The following is a 21104-nucleotide window of genomic DNA, read 5'->3' on the forward strand; positions in this document are numbered from 1 at the left end:
AGATGGAGGGGCTGGAGCCCGACCATCCCCCTAAAGCTATTCTAGCAGCCATCACCAGAGCAATTCCAAGATGATTCAGGGTCTCCATTGACAGCAGACAACACAGTAGGCAGTTGTCCGAGCTGAGAACGGACCAAGACCTACAGACATATAATGCTGAAGTGGCAGGGACAACAGAACCTAAGAAACCCATGTCCTTTGGAAGAACCAACCACTGAATGTAAGTTAGCCAAGGCAAACAACAAACACCCCTGTACTGGAGACTCTTGCTGATTTGCCACAGTGATGCCTACGCTCACCCAAAGGGATGGTGAGGGCCTGAGAAGGAAGCTTCAGGGTGTGGGGAAAAAAAGCCAACATGGGCGCCATGGGGATGGAGACGGGAGCACAAGGTGGGAGCACACTGACGGAAACACAGTGGTCGGAGTACATGGTGGGGGGAGCACGGTGGTGGGAGCCTAACGGTGAAAGCACATGGTGGGCTATGGTGGTGGGAGCACAGGATAGGAACAGGGCGCAGAAGGGGCAGGGGCGGGGATGGCAGCAAGCTCTGCTGGCCAACACCTGGTGTGTGCAGGGCCCACTAAGGAAACCATCCAACTTGGAACTGGGCTCACACATTGGAAGCCCCCCTGAGCGAGGATGGCTCATCCTTCTGTAGTGCATGGCTACCTAGAGAAGAGCAGCCACAACTGGTCACCAAGTGACTACCTGGACAACTCCAGCACTGGCAGTGGGGCAAGTGTGAAGAAAGGACATGTTTATGGGCCCATCGCGGACTGATCAGAGAACCTCCTCTCTGAGCCCCTTCCCCCAAATCACTGACTATTCCACTAGCACATGCAGGCACTACTCAAGAAAGCAACCAATATTTTATTTTAAAAAGAGAGCTACACTGACAGAGGATGTTGGGGGGGTGGGGGGGAGATTCTTATTAGCACAAAGAATATGTATTCTTTATGATGGCTTATTAGTCGAATCCATTTAAAACACTGACAGGTCTCCAGGCTGAGCAGAAGAACTAGAGCTCTACTTGTATAAGACCGTGCCCAAAGCTGGTCTCCTTCCCCACCCTCAACCCCCACCCCCACCTGCCAAAAAACTATTACATGAAAAGCAGGGTGGAAACAAGTTTCAGTCAAGACGAGAAGAAAAGGAAATGTAGAATTATCTCCAGATGAACTTACTGAGCACCTACTACATTCAGCACATTATGCTAGGTGCTGGGAGGGCACAGAAAAACAATCTGAGTTGCTGCACCCTTACATCTCACGTTCAAGCAAAGGAGGAAGGAATTTCCATGGACAGGTATCTTAAATCATAAGCTGCAATCAGTTTTCCAAAAGAAAAAGAACCAGAACCCAACAGAGATGCAAGGGCAAGGTGAGGCCTCTGTGGTTCAGAAGGAAAGCTCTGAAAGCACACTTTTAAAGCCAAGGACAGGCCCACGAACAAGTCCTCAGGCTGCTGATCGAGCTACTTAATGGCCATGATCCCAGAGACTCAAAAACAAATCTCGGAATCCAGTAGCTTTTGGCAGAAATGCATCCGGACTTCACATTAGATTTCTGGGACTGGGCCAACCCAGGTGGGAATAGGTTTAATGCCTTGGACAGTTCCCCCTGGCAGCTAGGTGACGCCATCTTCCAGAGGCCGATGGACAGCCACGTAGGGGCCCGCAGTGATGAGATGCATGGAGCCTCATGGGATGGGAGTGGAGCCAGCCTTCCCCCCGCCCCCCACCAGCCCCAACAAGACCCCGAGTCACCACCCACAAACGGGCCCTCTGGCTACTAATCAAGCTGCTTAACGGCCATGATTCCAGAGATACAGAAACAAGTCTTGGAACCCAGCGGCTTTTGACAGAAATCCCTCCAGATTTAATTACTAAGACTTCAGAATTCCAAAACTGTGCAGCCACTACTGCGGCCATGTGATACCATATGCTATTCATAATCAGCAATAGAAAACAAATTGTCTAATGTTGCCTTTTCGGCAGATCTGAGTGTTGGGGTAAAATCCCACATAATAATTCAGGTCTAATGTCGAAATATTGAAAATAATCAAAGTAGAGAGAGAATAATGTGGAAATCGTCTGCCACATAGGAAAGTGTGGGATGGGGGTATTCTGGGGCTTCTGGTGGTAGAAAATGTGCACTGGTAAAGAGACGGGTGTTTCATCATTGTATGACTGAGACTTTAACCAAAAACTTTGTAACTGCTCTCATGGTAACTCAGTTAAAAAAAAAAAAAGACAAAAAACCGAGGACAAAAATCCCAATGGGAACAGTATGTGAAGGCCTTATAACAAGTTTCAGGGAAGTTGAAGTGAGTGAGTGGCTGAGGATTCGTTAAAGAAACAAGAGGAACGCACCAGGAGCCAAACAAATGGTTTATCCAGGAGCCGCAGCCAGAAACACAGAATTCACTGAAACTGAAAGAGGAAGTGAGAAAGTGACAGGGCGTGATTCAAAGATCGCTGTGGCTTTTAGGTGGAGAACAGAGAAGAGAGAAGCAGAACGGCAACAGAAAATGTGGGCAGCAGGCGGACTCTCGGGCCAGGTGGGCAGAGGATTAGCCAGTGTCAGGTGCTGGATCTGACGACTGATCATCACATACCCAGTTTCACCTCGGCGTTCTCTGTCAGCAGCACATTCTGGCCCTTGATGTCCCGGTGAATTACATGATGGATGTGGAGATGGGCCAGTCCCTGCACAGAAAAGAGGGACTGAAGTTTAGTTTCTGGAGGTGCCAGTATCCAGGAACCCACCCATCTCTCCTAGAGGACCGGGAGGCTCCCAGGTAGTATCCAGGGGAGCCAGGGCCATTCCTGCTTGGGCCCTGGGATGCTGGGGGCCACTGATAAACTGAAGATCAAACGCAGGTCTGGGTACCTGTGGGGCATACACTCTAGCTCAGATGCCATCTCCCTGGCCCCAGACACATCTTCTAGAACCCTGGATGAAAAAGTCTGGTTGACTGTTCAGAGCATGTGATTCCATCTCAGTTCCAGTCACTGCAGAGCCAGACATGGCCACAGAGGCACACCCAGCAGCCCCCATGCCAAGAGATGAGGCCCCAGAGTGACAGCATTACCCTCTCCTGGCGGATCCCTCAACACTCACTGCAGTTGCCCCCTTCCGTTTCCCAGCTATAATTTGTGCGTTTGGTGTCCCGTCCCCAAGCTTCGTGCCTATCCTTCAGGGCGTGACCCCACAGATTGACTGAACTGGACTCATCTGGGGAGCCAGGGGGGAGTAAAGAGCTAGAGAAGGATTTTAAAGTTTGGTTCTTTAACACTGCCTCATGTTCCCACAGTGACAAGTGCTCACTGCTGATCAGTTCTGTCTCCGACTCAAGGGAAAACAATTTAGTCACTGGAAGAGCTTTATGGTCAAAGAAAGTGTCTGTCTTTCTCTACAAGACTTTAAATAAACCCTACGGGGCATCTTTTTGATGCTTTGTACCTGAAAGGAAGTCAAAAAGCAGAACGGTCCTTTCTAAGAGATAATGGTAATGGTTGTGGAATAAAATTACGTTCTGTATCCAAATGTGGTTTAAAATGAGACAAACATCTTACTCTCACATTTACTAACTACTGACTTGCTCCACCCTTAACAGTAGTGCCTACCATAACCAGGAAAGATGGGCGTGTGATATTTGAATACTAAAATCTGAATGCATTCATAAAAAACTGGCTTTCCCACTCCCTAATAATTTAATAATCTTTTTCCCTTTTGGGAGTAGAGGGAATTGCTGGTGGTAAAGGGAAGGCTGAGCCATACCTAATGGTGTTCAGGGGGTACTCGTCGTTCTGTGCCCAGGGAACCTTACATGGTACGGCTATAAGCAAATCAAGTGTGCGGTTACTCCTATGCTATTTTTCTGGTCCCAAATCACTGTCAAATCGATAGCACCATCTCCTCATTAACCTACCACTATACCCTACCGCAGTGACCTATCTACATGAATATTTTGAAATATCTCTATTTAAAAATGGCAGATCTCAAGCATTTATTTTCCTATTCATTTGTTCCCTATTTGTTATTTTCTTACTTCCTGAGGTTGTGTCACTATCATTACTATGTAGACTAAGAATTAAATACAATAGCTATTCCAGAAACACCAATTCTCTAACACAGGGGTTTCTAAGAACCCGTTTACAACCCTGCTCAAGAATGAGAACTGAGTTGATTTGATGGGTCATTTCTCTCCCACAACAAATGTCAGAATGTGCAGTGGGTACAACCACAAAGCACAGAGGAGGAAAAAAAGTCCAGAAAGTATGCGGTGACTCTGGACTAGAGTTGGGATGAAAGCCCTTCCTTTCAGCACGGTGAACTTCCCAACTGCTACAGAAGAGAAAGGAAAAAAGACGGCTCCCAAGTTCTTTTATATTTCCTATTATAATCATTCCCATTCAATTTTTTTTTCTTTCTGGGTCACATCTGGCAATGCACAGGGGTTATTTCTGGCTCTGCACTCAAGAATTACTCCTGGCGCCGCTCAGGGGACCATATGGGATGCTGGGAATCGAACTCAGGTCGGCTGCATGCAAGGCAAACGCCCTACCTGCTGTGCTATTGCTCCAGACCCTCCCATTCAATTTTTATTCCTGACTTTCACATATGCTCAGATTAGACATTTATAGAGTTACCTACGCAACAAACCAAAGTATGCAGGTCTTCACAAACAAATGTAGCCTGGTTGCAGTCAATCTAAGGTCAGTCACTTGCCTGTCTTGCTAGAGTCAGCTGCTTGCTGCATGTGACACACCTATGACATCAAGAACCGTTCCAGGGAGTGCCTGGAATAATGGGACTTGCACCTGAAAGTCACAGATGCTGAGAGCAATCCCTGGGTGCTGAGTGCCTCAGCAGGACTGAACTGCAGATGAACGGCAGACGCAGCAGTTCTTCTAACTGGGTTCACTCAATGCCTGGGCCTGTGTGAAGCGTTTCCATTATTTGCAGAATAGTGCAAAGCCCTTCATCATAAGGGGGGGGGGGGGGGGGGGGCGGCTTCCACCTGGCAGAGTCTGAGGGCTCATACTTCCCGTTCCAGACCCTTCTTCTTGCAATAACCAGGAATGAAGGGATTCTGGAATTTGAACACTAAAATCTGAGTGTGTTCATAAAACGATGGCTTTCTCATGCCCTAACAGCTAACAGACTTTTTCCCTTTTTAAAATTTTTTTTGGGGGTGGGGTTGTTGGGGGTGAAGAAGGTTGAGCCCGAGGTGGTGTTCAGAGGTAGTGTTTCTGGTTCTGTGCTCAGGAACCTTACAGGGTACAGCTGTATGCAAGGTAAGTGTGTCTTAACTTCTAAGCTATTTGTTCTGGAAGCACTAATATTCTTTTTTTCTTTTTTTTTTTAATGTAGAAGTACTGCTATTTATTCAGCCAGTGATTAAGCTGCTTGAACTGGGCATGCCACTAATATTCTTAAGGGAAGTGGCTATACTAAAGGGTTGCATAAAATAGCCAAACAACAATAAATGAAAACTTGTCTCTCTTGGGACTAAAGAAGCAGCATAGTACTTGCCTTGCTTACAGCCATATCATGTAAGGTCCCCAGGTACCAACAAGAGTGATAATCCCTGAGTACTGGGCCACTACTGGGTGTGGCCCGATCCTCCCACCCTGCAAACAAAAGAAAGAAAGGAGGAACAAAAGAAGGAAGGAAGAAAGGGAGGAAAAGAGGAAGGAAGGAAGGGAGGGCGGGAGGGAGGGAGGGAGGGAGGGAGGGAGGAAGGAAGGAAGGAAGGAAGGAAGGAAGGAAGGGAGGAAGGAAGGAAGGGAGGAAGGAAGGAGAAACTTAACCCCATTAAATTCTGATGGTATCTTTTAACCTAAAGTCTTCTCTGACACTTTTTAACATAAAAAGTGAGGTGATGCTGCCTACAAATAAAATAACCATGTATTCTTTCAATTAGTGGCAGAAGCATAAGAATTAAATTCCAGTTTAACTCCACAGTTCTTCTATTTATTTGGGGAGTGAGTCCCACTCAGTATGTATTCCTGGCTCTGACCTCAGGCATCATTCCTGGTCATGCTTGGGGAAGCACATGGGGTGCCAGGGATCAAACCTGGGCGGGCTCTACGCAAGGCAAGCACCTTAAACCCTGTCAGATTTTTCTGATCCCCAGTTTTTATTAAACTGAAATGCAAGCTAGTAACTTAAGTGTGTAATTCAAGTCTGAAGCAGAGGCAAAACACCTTAAGACTAACCAAAGAAAGAGGCCCACAGGCAACTCTCAAGCTATTTTCAAACCCAGCTCCTAAGGACTTGAAGCTATCTACTCAGGATGGACCAAAATACTCAGCAGGAACCTTCCAGCTACCGAAGAAGCAGCTCAGAGCTCAGAGCTGGACCCTGCATACCCAATGGGCTGGGAAGGACATCAGACACTTTGTGAAAACAAGTACTATGACAGTGTCTAACCATTTTTGTTTCACCAGATTAACTTTCTGGAAAGCCAGCATTCAGCATCATTAGCATTGATTTTTACTCCTATGAAAATAGGGACTTGAGATCACTTCTCTTCCCACTAACTCGTCTTTCCCTTCCTAATGTACGGAGGAACATTGAGACTATGAAGTAAATGTTGGGAGAATGAAAAACTGCTGCTTTGTTTATGTGTGTTTTCTTTCAATACCCTTACATGTCGAAATGGTCATCACTCTGCTTAAACTAGAACCACTAGCCTACATTTGAGCTTGTGGACAATTTGCGTACTCGTCTATAAGGTACTGATGAGGTCCAGGCTAGGAAGGGGCAGGAAGAAGCCACACCCACGGCTCACCCTCAGGATCTCTCTGGAGATGTAGGCGATCCAGTCTTCTTTGAGGGTGTTCCCTTTGGTGTTCTTCACCAGGTCTGTGATGGAACCTGCCCCACAGAACTCCATGACCAGCTGTATGGAGAAAAGAGGCACCATGAGCTCCCCTTAAGGGCAGCCGAGAATCCTGCGAGGGACCCCATCACCTTTCCTGCCATATCAGCACCTGGCCATTAAAAGGCACCCAAATTCCCACAAGCGTGTGGCACCCCCAGTTACAAACACAAAGCCTACAGGCTATTTCTTTCTTGAAGCACCTGGGCATAAGAGGGCCTGTCTGTGGTTGATAAATGCCCCAGGATTTCTGAAATCTCCCATGGGCACTCCCAACATTCTCATCAGACAGAGTCAAAGGTGTTCTACTTTTCATACATCGTGAGCTTAAAACTATTTTGTATTCCAAATTTACTACAAAGTGCAAAAGGCTATTTTAAAAAGCCTGTATCTTTGTTGTAATAGCTTTAAAAGGGTCAGAAGCAGCATTGATTTTTCTGTTTCATGAACCCAATATCTTTGGCATCAACTCGTGATAATTATAGACCCAGAAGCACCTCAGGATTTTGTCATCCTGAACAGAAATGTGGCCAATAAGCACTCTCAGAATCTGTATTGCAAACCATAATGCCCAGAAGCAGAGAGAAAGAAGAAAAGTGCCTACCTTTTAGGTGGGCTGGGGGCAGGGCGGGGGGCGGGGGTGGCAGGAGGAATATAAGGGACATTGGTGGTTGGAAATGTACACTGGTGAAGAGATGGGTGTTGGAACATGGTACGACTGAAACCAGATCATGAACAGCTTTGTAACCGTATATCTCACGGTGATTCAATTAAAAAAGAAAAAAGGAAGAAAAAAGAAATGTGGCCAATACTCAGTAAAGTAGAACATGTCACTTTTGAAATTTCTCTTGGATTTAGTATTTAGTATTTCATATTACCTACTATCAATATAATTACCGAATTATGAAAGGGCATTTATTTTCTTGTTTGCACTTCTGGGTACTAAAGAGAGGTACATTTTACTTCAGCTTCCACACTCATTGCTGTAAACAGCTTTTGTTGAGCTGCTTCTTATTTTCCAGCCCTCAGTTTTCCTTATAATTAGGCTTGAATCCTCTTTAAAAGGTGCCACTTTATTTCTTAAACACAAAACCAAATCTTTCATGTAATGTAAAATTGGTATCAAGGTAAACATTCAGTACATCTTCAATCAAGAAGGCCTTAGCGCAAGCCAGAGAAATATCACAGAGGGCAAAGTGCTTCAACTGACTGACCTGGGTTAGATCCCTGGCATCCCATAAGTTCCCGCGAGCCCCACCAGGAGGGATTCCTGGTGCAGAGCCAAGTGTAAGTCCTGCGCATTGCTGGGTGTGCTGTGTTCTCCACCCCACCCCCACTCCCTGCCAAAAAACCCCACAGAATACACTCATACTACCTGCCTCTGTGGTCTTTCTCCCTGTTCACTTTGCCAAGTCCTTTGTGCCCTCGGACCAACCAGAGACCCGACCACGCCTGCCAAGCGAAGCATCCACCTACCCAGAGCTGATCGTCATGGCCTGGAGGGCTCTTCTTGATGAAAGCGCCATAGTATGTGGCGATATTCCTATGATGGGAGTATTTCTTCAGCATATTGATCTCCAGTTTAATCTCCTCCTCCTCATCCTGAGGAAAAAGCAAAGGAGTGGCTCTTGAATCATAGGTGTGACTTGTTGCTTCCCCACCGTCCCCCGCCACACTAGTGAACCAGGGTCCCAGGTAAGAAGTTCCTCACGCAGAGAGCATGTTACTATTGCCCCTTCTCTGATTAGCAATCACCAGGCACAACAGACACCAAAGTGTGACGAGCAGAGGAGCAGCACGGAGCAGAGGACACAGGACATGTCCCGCCCAGTGCTGCCATCCAGCAGCTCTTCTTTGGGCCTCACTGAGTTAACTGTAAAGACAGACACGAAGGAACTACAAGTTCCAGCAATGCCTGCAATAAGCAGATCCTTTGAACCACTGGCCTACGGATGGGTGAGCTGTGCATCTGGTGCCATCCCTTGGCAGGGCCACCTCACTGTCTGGGGTGCTCTGACTTCCACTGCCCTAGGGAGGTCTCCTGGCCCCTGGGAGCAGTAGGTAATTGGTTCAGGGCAGGCTCCTCCCCGTTTCCTGCTGAGAGAAAGAGAAAGAGAAAGAGAAAGAGAAAGAGAAAGGAAGGGGGGGAGGGGAGGGGGAGAGGAAGTGGGGGAGAGAGAGAGTGTGAGATGCCACATCTGTGGGGGAGTCAGAGGGGCCCAAGGAAACAGACAATCATGCAGGGCTGAAGGTGAGATGCGAGGCCCCTGAGAGGCCCCTGATTGCTCGGGGCAGCTGGTCCTGCTCTGCTTGGAGTGGCCCCAGCCTGGGCATGTCTGTCCCTTGCTGTGTGCCCACAGTAGGGGTTGCTGTCAAGTCACCTTCAAAGAGCCTCAAAAGAAGGAAGACATAGCAGAGAATGGGGAAAAAGCAGAACTAAAGTGAGAAGAAAGAGGATGTGTGGGAAAGGGAAAAGCAGCCTGGTTAGAAAATCAGCATTTGAGGGGACAGAAGAGATGGTACTGGGGTAAGGTGCTTCCCTGGCACATGGCCAGCCCAGTTTGATCCCTGGGACCATATTCCCCCAAGCACAGACCCAAGAGCAATCCCTGAACACTGCCAAGTGTGCCTCCCCCTGCCCTCCAAAAAAAGAAGAAAGAAAATTAGTATTTGAGGAATAATCGTCTTCAAGAAAAATCTGATAGCCAGATTTTATTAATTTCCCAAATTCACAGGAAATGACAATGACCTATTAAAGCTCTCTTTTGCTCTGTTCTGACACACTTACTGACAACCAATAAACTTGCCTCCCTCTGCGGGGCGGTCTCAGGTGTAAAAATACACACAATCACACACATGCACAGAAACACAGACACATGTGTATATACTCACAAATACAGCCACACAGAGATATACATGCAAACGCACAGAAACATGTACACATATAGATCCATGCTCACAGTCAGACATACACAGAAGTCTCACATATACCCAGTTACTCAGATATCCGGTTGCTCAGTTACATATACACACGTGCACATATGCACAGACATACACACACATACTCTCAGTCACTCGGACACACAACACCCCCAAAACACAGTCACTCACAGATACAGGTCACAAACAACACGGATACCAATAGAGGACGACAGCACAATCTACAAATGGATGTGCAGGTGACAATGGCAGGCGGGCCACACTCCACGTCACAGCTCTCAGTTCACTCCCCATAGCAGGGCCCTGAGTAGGAAAAGACCCAGCAAGAAGTCCTGAGCAGAAGGAAGCACACAGTTCCGCACACAGGTCATGAGCTATCCACAGGGCAAGGGCCACCAGGAATAAGCTGGCCTGAAAAACCCAAATATCTGTGCCTCTGACTCTGGACAGCACTATAAAATAGAAAGTGAACTCAAGTTTGATCATTTCCCCCTTTTCCCCCAAATCAGTAAACCGACAAGAACTTGAGGTTTTTGTGTATTGAAATAATGACACAAAAGAACAATGCTGAAAAGGAAAAAAACAAAACATTGATTTTAGTATTGCCCTGGGTTCTGAGCAGTCGATCACTTCATGCCATAAGTGCATTTTATTGGAACGCAAAGGCTCTGCTCTGTCAATCCCTCCCTAAAACCCACACTTTCCTCACACTCCTGCCCTGGGGCCAGCTATCCCAGGGACTACTCTCCCTCTGACACATGGACAGCAGCAAGCACATGCCTAAGATTCCCTCCAAGGCTTCCTCACCAATAATTAAGGCTCATGACCACATTCTGACTAGCTTGATGGATATATCTATTTTTCTCTGAGAGACACAACAAATGTCTTCCAGGATCTAATTTGTTTTGTCACTTTTCATGAGAAAATCTCAAGAGCTTCCACAGGCACTTGATGCTTTCAGAACCCAGTGAATTAAAATTAAGCAGATATTTGAAGATTCTTATAGGCTTAGGAAGAGATAGTACAGTAGAGAACACCCTTGTCTTCTGTGCCGCTATCCTGGATTCTATCCCTGGCACCTCATATGGTCCCCTAGGTATGGGGATCATATGCTGCTTGATATGGTCCCAATACCAAAACAAATAAAGATTCTTAAAAATTAAATTTAGTAATAACCACTGGCATAAGAAACACTGCGAAAGCATACTGGTAAATACTGTTGTCAAGATTTTCATGGCAAAATACCTATCCCTAAATTTAAAAATCCTCTAAGTAGATACACTTAATTTCTATGAAAAAACTGACTACTCATCATAAACTAGAAGACGTATATTGTACTATCTTTAAAACCAAGCTACATCTTAGTATAAAATGCAAGGAAAACAAATGCAATCAAGTGTGGCAATAACTTGTCTATTAAGACTAAAACATACAAATACACAGAAATACAGTGATCGGATCGATGCCACTTGTCAAGAGTATCTCACATAGTAGACAAAATTCTGAAAGCATAAGGAAGCTGAACTATGAAGAACAGTAAGAAGAAAGCATACCATGCTCTCAAATAACTGTTAAATTCTGAACATTCCTTTTTTCTAGTTTGAAATAGATTATTATACAGCTTTCAAAAGAACAGGCACCTGGCATCGTAAAGGCTCTCACCTTAGACAAAATGCATCAGAAATAAATGCAGAATCTGTCAATGGTTTTGAACCAATGACAGTCAGAATTCTAATTATCACTACCATCTATAATATGCTGCTTTATGTTGTCTTTCGAGTAAAGTAATAGGGAACTAATTTCTAAGCTGAAACCTCCCTTTAATCATTAGTTAAACACAAGCTTGGTGGTCTGATTTCAGCACTTAACTGTAGACCCACCACCACCTCATTTAGCAACAACCCAAAGAAATAGAGACAAGCTGGAGCTGAAATTTTAAAACTTCAACAACAAATCTCTAAAACAGAATGAAAATGGACTTTGCAAAATTATATGGTAAAAGTTTATAGGTTGTTTGATGGGCCTGGGTCAAGACACTCTGGGTTCGGAAGCCACAATCCCGTATGGAACTAGTGACAGCAGCAATGATGATGACAACTACGATGATGATGATGATGACGACGACGATGATGATGATGATACAGTCACTGAGGAGAAGAGGGCGAAGGCCCCAAGTGTTCTCCACTGAGGCAGCTGCTGCCCCACTCTGCGATTCAAGGCAGCAGGCGCCCATTAGAATTCTGGACTCCACCCAGCGAGTGCTCAGAGAAGTCTTTGTCTCAGGCAGGGCTGCCACGGGGGCAGGAGTTCTCTATGGCTTTCCCTGGCTGCTGATATTGGGGGAGGGAAGACATCTGAATAGGAGCCATTTTCTAAAGCATCACATGACACCCTCTTCACCATCTGAAAACATGGACATTATCAGAGTTGACTCCTTCAAATGCTTATACTCCTGTCACCTAAATCTCTCTCCATCCACCCACCGGTGGCAGTTACCAAGAGCAGGCAGACAGGCAGGTCCCAGAGCTCACTGTAAGAACCCAGAGAAACGTTAAGGGTTCTGAGCAATCATTTTTCCACTCAGGAGATTGTAGAATTGAACTCAGTGAACAAAATAGGGCAATTCTTTTTTTTTAATGATAGTACAGATAATATGGTTTCAATGCCATTTCAGTTTTTACAGAATCAGTAGCCAAAGTTACTGCACCCTCCCACCCCGACCAAAGTATCCATAGCCCTCCATAGTAGGTATTCTGTCCTCCTGTCACCTCTGACCCCTTCCCCCCACTCCTGCGATGATAATTTTGCAACCCAGGGGACAAGGGTTTGTCATTGCTCAATACTGTCTATTCTCTTGTTTTGTCTCTCCATATTCCACATGAGAAAGATCATCTGTTATGTTCAAATATTATTCATTCTTTTCGAGAGGACTGATAAAATGGGACAGAAAGATATCCTTGACAGATTTTAGCACCAAAGTATACCAAGAGATATGATGAAAAAAATATTCACTTTAAAAAAAAAAACCTTTTCACATTTAGCTATTATGAAACCTTTCTTTATGAGACTGTTTAATCTTGGAAAAATGAGCAAAGGTCATCCCCAACTCAATATTTAAGTACCTCACTGTAATGAGTTAATCTTAAAATGTGGTTTTTACCTCAGATACATGGACAGTTATACAATACAAAGTCAGCAACAAATCAAAGAATGTTTAGAAAATTTCACAAAAAGATTACTTTGGAGGAGGAGGGGAGTACCCTAGATGCTCAGGACTTACTTCTGTCTCTGTGCTCAGGAATCATTCCTAGCAGAGGATCAGGAGACCGTATGTAGTACTGGGGATTGAACCTTGTGGGACAGCTGCGTGCAAGGCAAATGCCCTTCCACTACTCTATTGCTCTGGACCTGCAAGAAAGATTCTTCAACAGAATTGAGGCCAGAGGAAAGAAAACTAAATGAGCCATGACCAATCTCCAGCAAAGTGCCTGGTGTTGCTTCTCATCCCCGAGTACCACCAAGACCCCCATCACTGCCAGATATGGCCAAAAGCAAACAAATCAGGCCCTGCATACCTGTCCCCATGCAATGTGACTTCAACTAGACAGCTGAATTACGGCTTTCCAAGATTAATCAATCCAAGACACATGGGGGAAGAATCCAAGGGAAGTTTCCAAGGGAAACTTCATAGGGGAATATAAAATGGCAACAGGAACAAAGAGCAGGAGACGCAGTCTTCAGTAGGAAGCTTGGCACTGTGTCAGACCTGAGGAGGATAAGTCTGGGAAGGGAACACAGGGGCAATGGGGGAGGAGGAAAGTGCCTGCCATAGAGCCAGCCTGGAGGGTGGGAGGGAAACCAGGCACAGTAGTGGAGGGTAGTGGGCACCGGTGAAGGGACTGGTGTTAAAACAATATGAACCTGAAACTCAACCATAAATATCTTTGTAACTTTGTAATTCATGGTGATTCAATTAAAATAGAGAAAAAAAATTGAAGGAAAACAGAAATTCTACCATCCTGAGAACACTGCTCCAGGAAAATAAAACATGATCTGTTCAGCTCCATGTCCCTGCCAGTAGCTTTCACTGAGTGTAGGCAACCACGTCCATCCCACACATGGAATAGACTAAGGGCTTTCACTGCAGCAGTGTCAATGTGGCACCTCATGTCCAGACTGGGACGTGGCCTACAGAGTGGTTCCTGACGGATCTACATGCAGCCGGAGAGCACTCCAAGAACCATGACATGAGCACAGAGACCCAGGTGGCACTCACCGAGAACATGCGCTAAACTCAGGCAGCAGTCACATGAGCCCACAGCCAAGAGTGCCAGTACCAGCACCCACACTGCATGCATGTGACCCACCATCACTTCAGTGACAGAGTGATGTGAAAACAAACGAAGAACCACCACCACCACCACCACCACCACCACCATCAAACCCAGAGAACACCATGCACCTCCATTTCCTTCTGGCTAACGTGAGAACACCCTAGTTTCATCCTGTACACAGTCACAGACCAGGAGGGCTAAGTGGACAATGTCAGGCAGTGAGGCAGTGTGCATGACACAGACGGTACCTGCCACCTCACAGGTACTCAACCGTGGCATTTGGAAAATGAGCCACAACTATCTTTTGCTTTAGAGAGCAGACATGGACATGGCCCTGAACACGAGGCAGCCCAGAAGCAGCCAGCAAGAGAGCCAGCCCAGGAGAGCCTGGATCAAATCCATCTCAGTTATCACCTACCCTGGGCATCAGTGGTATGTGGACAGGCAGGCACAATGCCAAGTTTGAGTGGAGCCTACAAGGGCCAAACGAGGATGCCAGGAATCAATCAAACCAATTTTACAGTCAACTCCATCAAGGTGACCTATTTTCATCCTTATCACTATTGCCAGTTCAGATCCATTACTGCAGAATGAGTGGCAACGTATGTTCTTAGATGTTCAACGTATCTTGTCACATCTTCCCATCTAAGAATAAACTGCAGGTGCTCCTCAAGGAATAAAAAAAAAAGAGAGAGAGAGATGCCAAATACCACAGACACCAATTATCCTAGAAACACGATGGTCCACTGTCACTCTGATAGCAGCTAGCTGCATTCTAAAGCCTTAAGGAATGTTGCCACTACCAAGAACACTTAACTATAGTTTCAGCTCCTTTCAAACAGAGACCACTGCACTGCTGATAAGCAATAGGAATTACATCTTTTGTTCGGGGGAGGGAGAGGAAGGGGCACACCTAGCTATGATCAGGGATTACTCCTGGTGGTGCTCAGAAGACCACATGGGATGACAAACAGGATCAAACTGGATTGATGGGTGTGTAAGGCAAATGCATGCCCTACTAGCTATATCACTGCTCCAACCCTACAAACTGCATCTTATCAGAGAATTGTGTTTTCAATGAGTTGCATAAAATATAGTGTTAAAATCATAAAACTGTTAAAATGTGAATTTACAGTATAGAGGACTAAGAACTTAATCACAAATCACAATCTAAACTACTTTAAAGTGGAAAGCAATTAATACAGGATTAGGGGGTATGGTGCCGCCAGCAGGTCAATCTGTACCTGTGAGGCGAGTGCATCAGCAGCCTCATGGCGCCTTTAGACTTCCATATACCCCAAAATTGCTGCTGTGCCTTTGGCCAGACCCCAAAAACTTGGGGCAAAGTTTACCAAGAAAGTAAACGGCCAAAAGTTAGGTATGTCGGAAACACACCCACAAACCACCTCCGGCTCAGCTATATAATTGGAGGCAAAGCCTCTTTGGTTCCTGATTGAACTGCTTAATGGACATGATCCCAGAGACTCAGAAACGAATCTCAGAACCCAGTGGCTTTAGGTAGAAATGCATCTGGTCTCTGCAGTAGGCTACCGGTGCTGGGCCAACCCAGATGGGAATAGGTTTTGTGCCTTGGCCTGTTCCCCCTGGCGGCCCAGTGGCCGCCATCCGTCTGAGGCCACTGGATAGTCACATTTGGGCCCCCAGTGACGAGACACACAGGGCCTCACGGGACGAGGGTGGAGCCGGGCTTGTCCTCCCCACCCCAACGAGACCCCAAGTCATCGCCCACGAACGGCCTCTCTGGCTCCTGATCAAGCTGCTTAACGGCCATGATCCCAGAGACTCAGAAACAAATCTCAAAACCCAGTGGCTTTTGGCAGAAATCCCTCCAGATTTAAGTGTTAAAATTTCAGAATTTCAAAACCACATGGCCCTACTGCAGCCACACGACATCATATGTTATTCATAACCAGCAATAGAACACAAATTGTCTATTGTTGCCTTTTCAGCAGATCTGAGTGTTGGGGTAAAATCTCAAATAATGGTGGGTCTGGTGTCGAAATAGTGAATGTGATCAAAGTAGAGAGAGAGTAATGTGGAAATCATCTGCCCCACAGGCAGGGGGAGGGTGTGGGATGGGGGTATACTGGGATTTTTGGTGGTGGAGAATGGGCACTGGTGAAGGTTACGGGTGTTTCATTGTATGACTGAGACTTAGACCCAAAAGCTTTGTAACTGCTCTCACGGTGATTCAATAAATAAAATTATAAAAAATGAAAAAAGAAAAAAAAAGTAAGGTGGAGTTCATGCACAATTCAATCAGCTAATCAGTGGCTGAATAAACAGCAGTACTCCTACAAAAAAAGAAAAAAATAATAAAAAAAAGAACCAAGGCGAAAAAAAAATTAATACAGGATTAAAGTAAACTGGCAAACAAAATAGTCTGTAAATGCTGAGTATATAAATGCATCTTAACTAGCTTCTCTAACCTCACATGGTACTCTACCACCCGAATCGGAAATGCGTCAGCCACAGGGTAATCATTTACATGATGTAGATTTCCTTTCCTAGATTACAAGAGATAAATAATTAACAAACCCTTTGTTATGAATCACTTTTTGTTTTATTTTGCTTTGGTCTTCTGGGTCATAGCCAGTGGTGCTTAGGGCTTATTCCTGGCTCTGCACTCAGGGATCACTCTGAGTGGTGCTCTGGGGACCATATGGGGTACTGGGGATCAAGTCCAGGTCAGCCATGTGCAAAGCAAGTGCCCTACCCACTATACTATTTCTTTAGTCCCTGAATAACTTTATAAAGTTATTTAGCCCCTGAATAACTTTATATTAAAAAAAAACACTTTAGGGCAGTTTATATACTTCACAAAACTGAGAGTCATTTGTTTATGTTTAAAAATAGACCTCATTGCTTTGCCTGTTTTTCTTTTTTGCAGAGCACACACACGGAGCACAATCACAGGCTGTGCCAGGTCAGGAACTGTGGGCCAGGGTTAATAGAGTGGGCCTCAGAGAAGCAGAAAGCCATGACAGTGGCGCCCCCTGTGCCACTCCTTGGAACTAGGCAGACCTGCGTATGGATGCAGAGATGCCTCCAGCATCAGGGGCACTTGCCTTGATCCTAGAATACTCAGAGCACAGGAACCTGGGCCAGTGGCTTGGTGCCTGGCCATGTGCAAAAGTAAGGGGACAGATGCATTCAGGGGAAAAGAAGGCAACAGCCACTAATCCCTCGCAGCCCCAAGCCAGAGCACACACCTGCTTATAGAGACCCAATGTCCCAGGTGAGCCCCTGAGGGGCCTGGACTGATTCCAGCTCCTCAGCACAGGAGGCGACCCAGCTGCCCCACTTGTCCACGTTGGTCAGCACCAATAGCCATTGAGCCACCACCCACACAAGTAGCCAGCCAAAGTGGCAAGAGACCCTGTCACTCTCCTTGGAGACATCTCTTGGGAACTGCGGCCCAACCCAAGGGCAGTCACCAGCACACAAAGGGCCCAGGACACTGGGACAAGACAGCAGGAGGAGGGCTGACCACAGGGCCAAGAGTGACCTCAGAGGAAAAGTGAGGGAAGCACCCAAATAAATGGCTGGGAGCCCAGCAAACTCTCACCCGAGTTCAGCAAGGAATCCCTGTATGAATGCTCAGAGGTTTGTGTACTCTTGTGACAAAACACCAAACCTGAGGCTCAAGCTTGACACACAAAAATGTACAATTCACAGACACAGAGGGAGAAATGATTTAAGATACAAGGTTCTCTAAGGCTCACAATCCTTACAACAAAAACCTCAAAATCAAAGGAAAGCAAAAGAAACACTCTTTGAGGTAAGTACAGAGGAAAGTGTTGATTTGGGGCTCGCTACACAGAACTATGTCTCCCCAGTGGTTAATAAGAAGAGAATGAATACAACGGCATCCATAGTAACTTGGGCATATTAAAAAAGTGTATAAGCAAAAAACTCTGAAGATCTTTGCCTTTTCAAATACTACTTTGAACTTCTTCAGATATCATAAAAGGAGTGTCAATCCAGAGAAAAGCCTTACCCACAAGTACCAATGCAGGAGTTAATGTTGGATTAATGACCACATTCTAGATATAAATCACTGCCCATATATATTCATAATATAATCAATATACTCACATGAATTATGAACATAAAGGGAAAAAGCCTGCTGTAGAGCTATGAAATCTTCCTATCTATCATCTCTACAAATGTGTGAATTCCTTAGAAATGCATCTCAGAACATAGCACCATTGGCTCCTGCAATCTGCTTCCAATATACAAAGGGTCAGACTTTAGCCTCAGTCTTTGCTGCTGTTCCCTGGGGGATAAAATGGCTATTTCAAAAACTCAGAATGAAGAAAATACAGCCCAAAACACAATACGATACTTCCAATTCTCTGAAATCTTCAAGTCTGCACAAAGCCATCTTGGGTCTTTGAATCATTTATATCTTCATTTATGTCTTCAAGAAAGTATATCTGTCATTTTGCATTAAGCAATTTTTCCATAGCTGATTCCTTAGACCTGATGGCTTTGGTGCTGGTGCCACTAGGTATTCCCGGGAAATCTCCTGATATTTCTGTGGGTCACAGACACAATCTAACAGTTCAGTGGAGAAACAGGCAGGTACCAAGCTGTCTTCCCTTCCACCCATGCGAAGCAAGAAATTCTGAAGTTGGTATGTTAACAAGTACTGAGACACAACAACCTTAATTAAACAGTGGAGTGAGTCACAGTCAAAGATCAGCAGGAACACAGAGTTTATTACAATAACTTTCACTCTTCAGACTATTTCCTTGCTTTATCTTCCAAAACAATAAAAATAGTAACTACTTTGTGTACACTGAAAGCCTATAAAAACATAATGAAAAGTCACTGTAGCACTGTCCTCCCATTGTTCATCGATTTGCTTGAGCGGGCCCAGTAACATCTCCATTGCGAGACTTGTTGTTACTGTGTTTGGCATATCGAATACCTCATGGCTAGCTTGCCAGGTTTTGCCGTGCCGGCGAGATACTCTGGGTAGCTTGCCGGGCTCTCTGAGAGGGGAGGAGGAATCAAACCCGGGTTGACCCCATGCAAGGCAAATACTCTACCCACTGTACTATCACTCTAGCCTCGTTTTTAGGTGGTGGAGTTCTTGGTGGAGCGATTTAATATACCACCAAAAAAAAAAAAGTGACTGTTGAAATTTGGGTTTTTTGTACATGAAAAGCATTCAGAAAGGATGGGGTATTAGACTATGACTTCCAGTACTGACAACATTCAATCAACAGCATCCATGCAATGCCTACTATAATCCAAATACGAAACCTACTACCATGGTGCATCACTGAAATAAAAAGAATCAAAAGATCTTTGCATCCAAGGGTGCTATATTCCTGAAGGAGAGAGACTAAGTGACAAAAGAGGTTAGGGATACAACTAAGGAGCAGGGAATCAGTGACATATTTTAGAATGGGGATGGGAAGAACAGTGCCCTCGTGCATATCACTGCTAACAATGAAAACCAGGTATCAAGACAAAACCCCCAATCTACCTTTATAGTCAAATACACACACACCATAAACCACAGTGAGTAGGAGATAGATGCTAAAGAATATTGTCCTTGTTTTTAAAAAGCAATTTAGGTTACAGAGAATTTTGCTGGGTCATTTCTTTCTTTTTTTTTAAATTCAAGGAGCGATAGCACAGCAGGTAGGTGTTTGCCTTGCATGTGGCCGACATGGCCGACCAGGTTCAATTCCTCCGCCCCTCTCGGAGAGTTCCGCAAGCTACCCAGAGTATGTCGCCCACACGGCAAAGCCTGGCTAGCTAGCCCTGACATATTCGATATGCCAAACAGAGTAACAACAAGTCTCACAATGGAGACGTTACTGGGCCCGCTCGAGCAAACTGTTGAACAACAGGAGGACAGTGCAGTACAGTGCAACTTGTTCTAGTTAGGAAAATGCCTTCACTTCATGAAATAAAGGGGATCAACTAAGAAACTGTGGATGAAAGTTCTTTCTGCTTGGAACAGTTAACCATTACTTAAAAAATCCTTTTGCAGCAACTTTTACTTTACCAGTATATCAAGAATAGCTTCTCCCAGAACATGGTCTTTCTATTTCACCCCAGACTTGAGAATAATGCGTATTAAAAGTGTTCAGCAATTGTGAAAATAAATAAATTAGTATAACTTTCCAAAGAGCATTTTTAAAAGAATAAAGCTTAATTTGAATTTCTATTATGACTCAGCAATACCACTTCTGGGAATATACCCCCAGGGTGCAAAAACACACAGCAGAAATGACACCTGCACTTGTATGTTCATTGTTCACAATAGCCAAAATTTGGAATCAACCCAAATGCCCAAGAACAGATGACTAGTTAAAGAAACTATGGTACATCTACACAATGGAATATTATACAGTTGTTAGAAAACAAAAAAAGTAGTTATGAAATTCACTTATAAGTAGATGGACATGGAGAGAATCATGCTGAGTGAAGCCAGAAGGAGTAGGACAGACACAATGACTACACTCATTTGTGGGATATAAGGAAAAAACAAACATAGTTTGAAACTAACACCCAGGGACAATAGAAACAAGGGTCATGGTTGAAAGCCTGACTCAAGGGTTGGGGGAGAGGGCAGCTGGGATGGAAAAGGGACCATTATGACAATGATGGTTGAAAGGGATCACTCTGGATGGGACATGTGCACTGAAAAGTGGGCAGAGGACCAAACATGATGGCCTCTCAGTATCTGTATTGCAAACCATAATGCCCAAAAGAAGAAAGAGACAAAGATTAAAAGTGTCTGTCACAAAGACAGGCTGGGGGCAAGCGGGGGGTGGGGGTGGGGAACAGGGATTAAGGAATTTGGTGGTAGGAAAGTGTATGACTGAAACCTCATCACAAAAGCTTCGCAACTGTATCCCAGTGATTTAATTTAAAAATCATTAAAAATTA

General features: G+C 45.1%; 1 protein-coding gene across 33 annotated transcripts in view; it reads right to left on the reverse strand.

Annotated features, from left to right (window-relative positions):
• The window catches only part of MAP4K4 (mitogen-activated protein kinase kinase kinase kinase 4), a 144657-nt gene that overhangs the window by 56475 nt on the left and 67078 nt on the right, over positions 1-21104 (reverse strand). For all 33 annotated transcript variants that reach the window (XM_056128234.1, XM_056128231.1, XM_056128203.1 and 30 more), the window contains exons 4-6: positions 8371-8496; positions 6805-6915; positions 2620-2710 (exon numbers count right to left, since the gene is read on the reverse strand). In XM_056128234.1, the coding sequence (XP_055984209.1) occupies positions 2620-2710; positions 6805-6915; positions 8371-8496 (328 nt within the window). The remainder of the gene's footprint in view (positions 1-2619; positions 2711-6804; positions 6916-8370; positions 8497-21104) is intronic.

This window comes from Sorex fumeus, unplaced genomic scaffold (genome assembly GCF_029834395.1).
Source record: "Sorex fumeus unplaced genomic scaffold, SorFum_2.1 ptg000006l, whole genome shotgun sequence".
NCBI lineage: Eukaryota > Metazoa > Chordata > Mammalia > Eulipotyphla > Soricidae > Sorex > Sorex fumeus.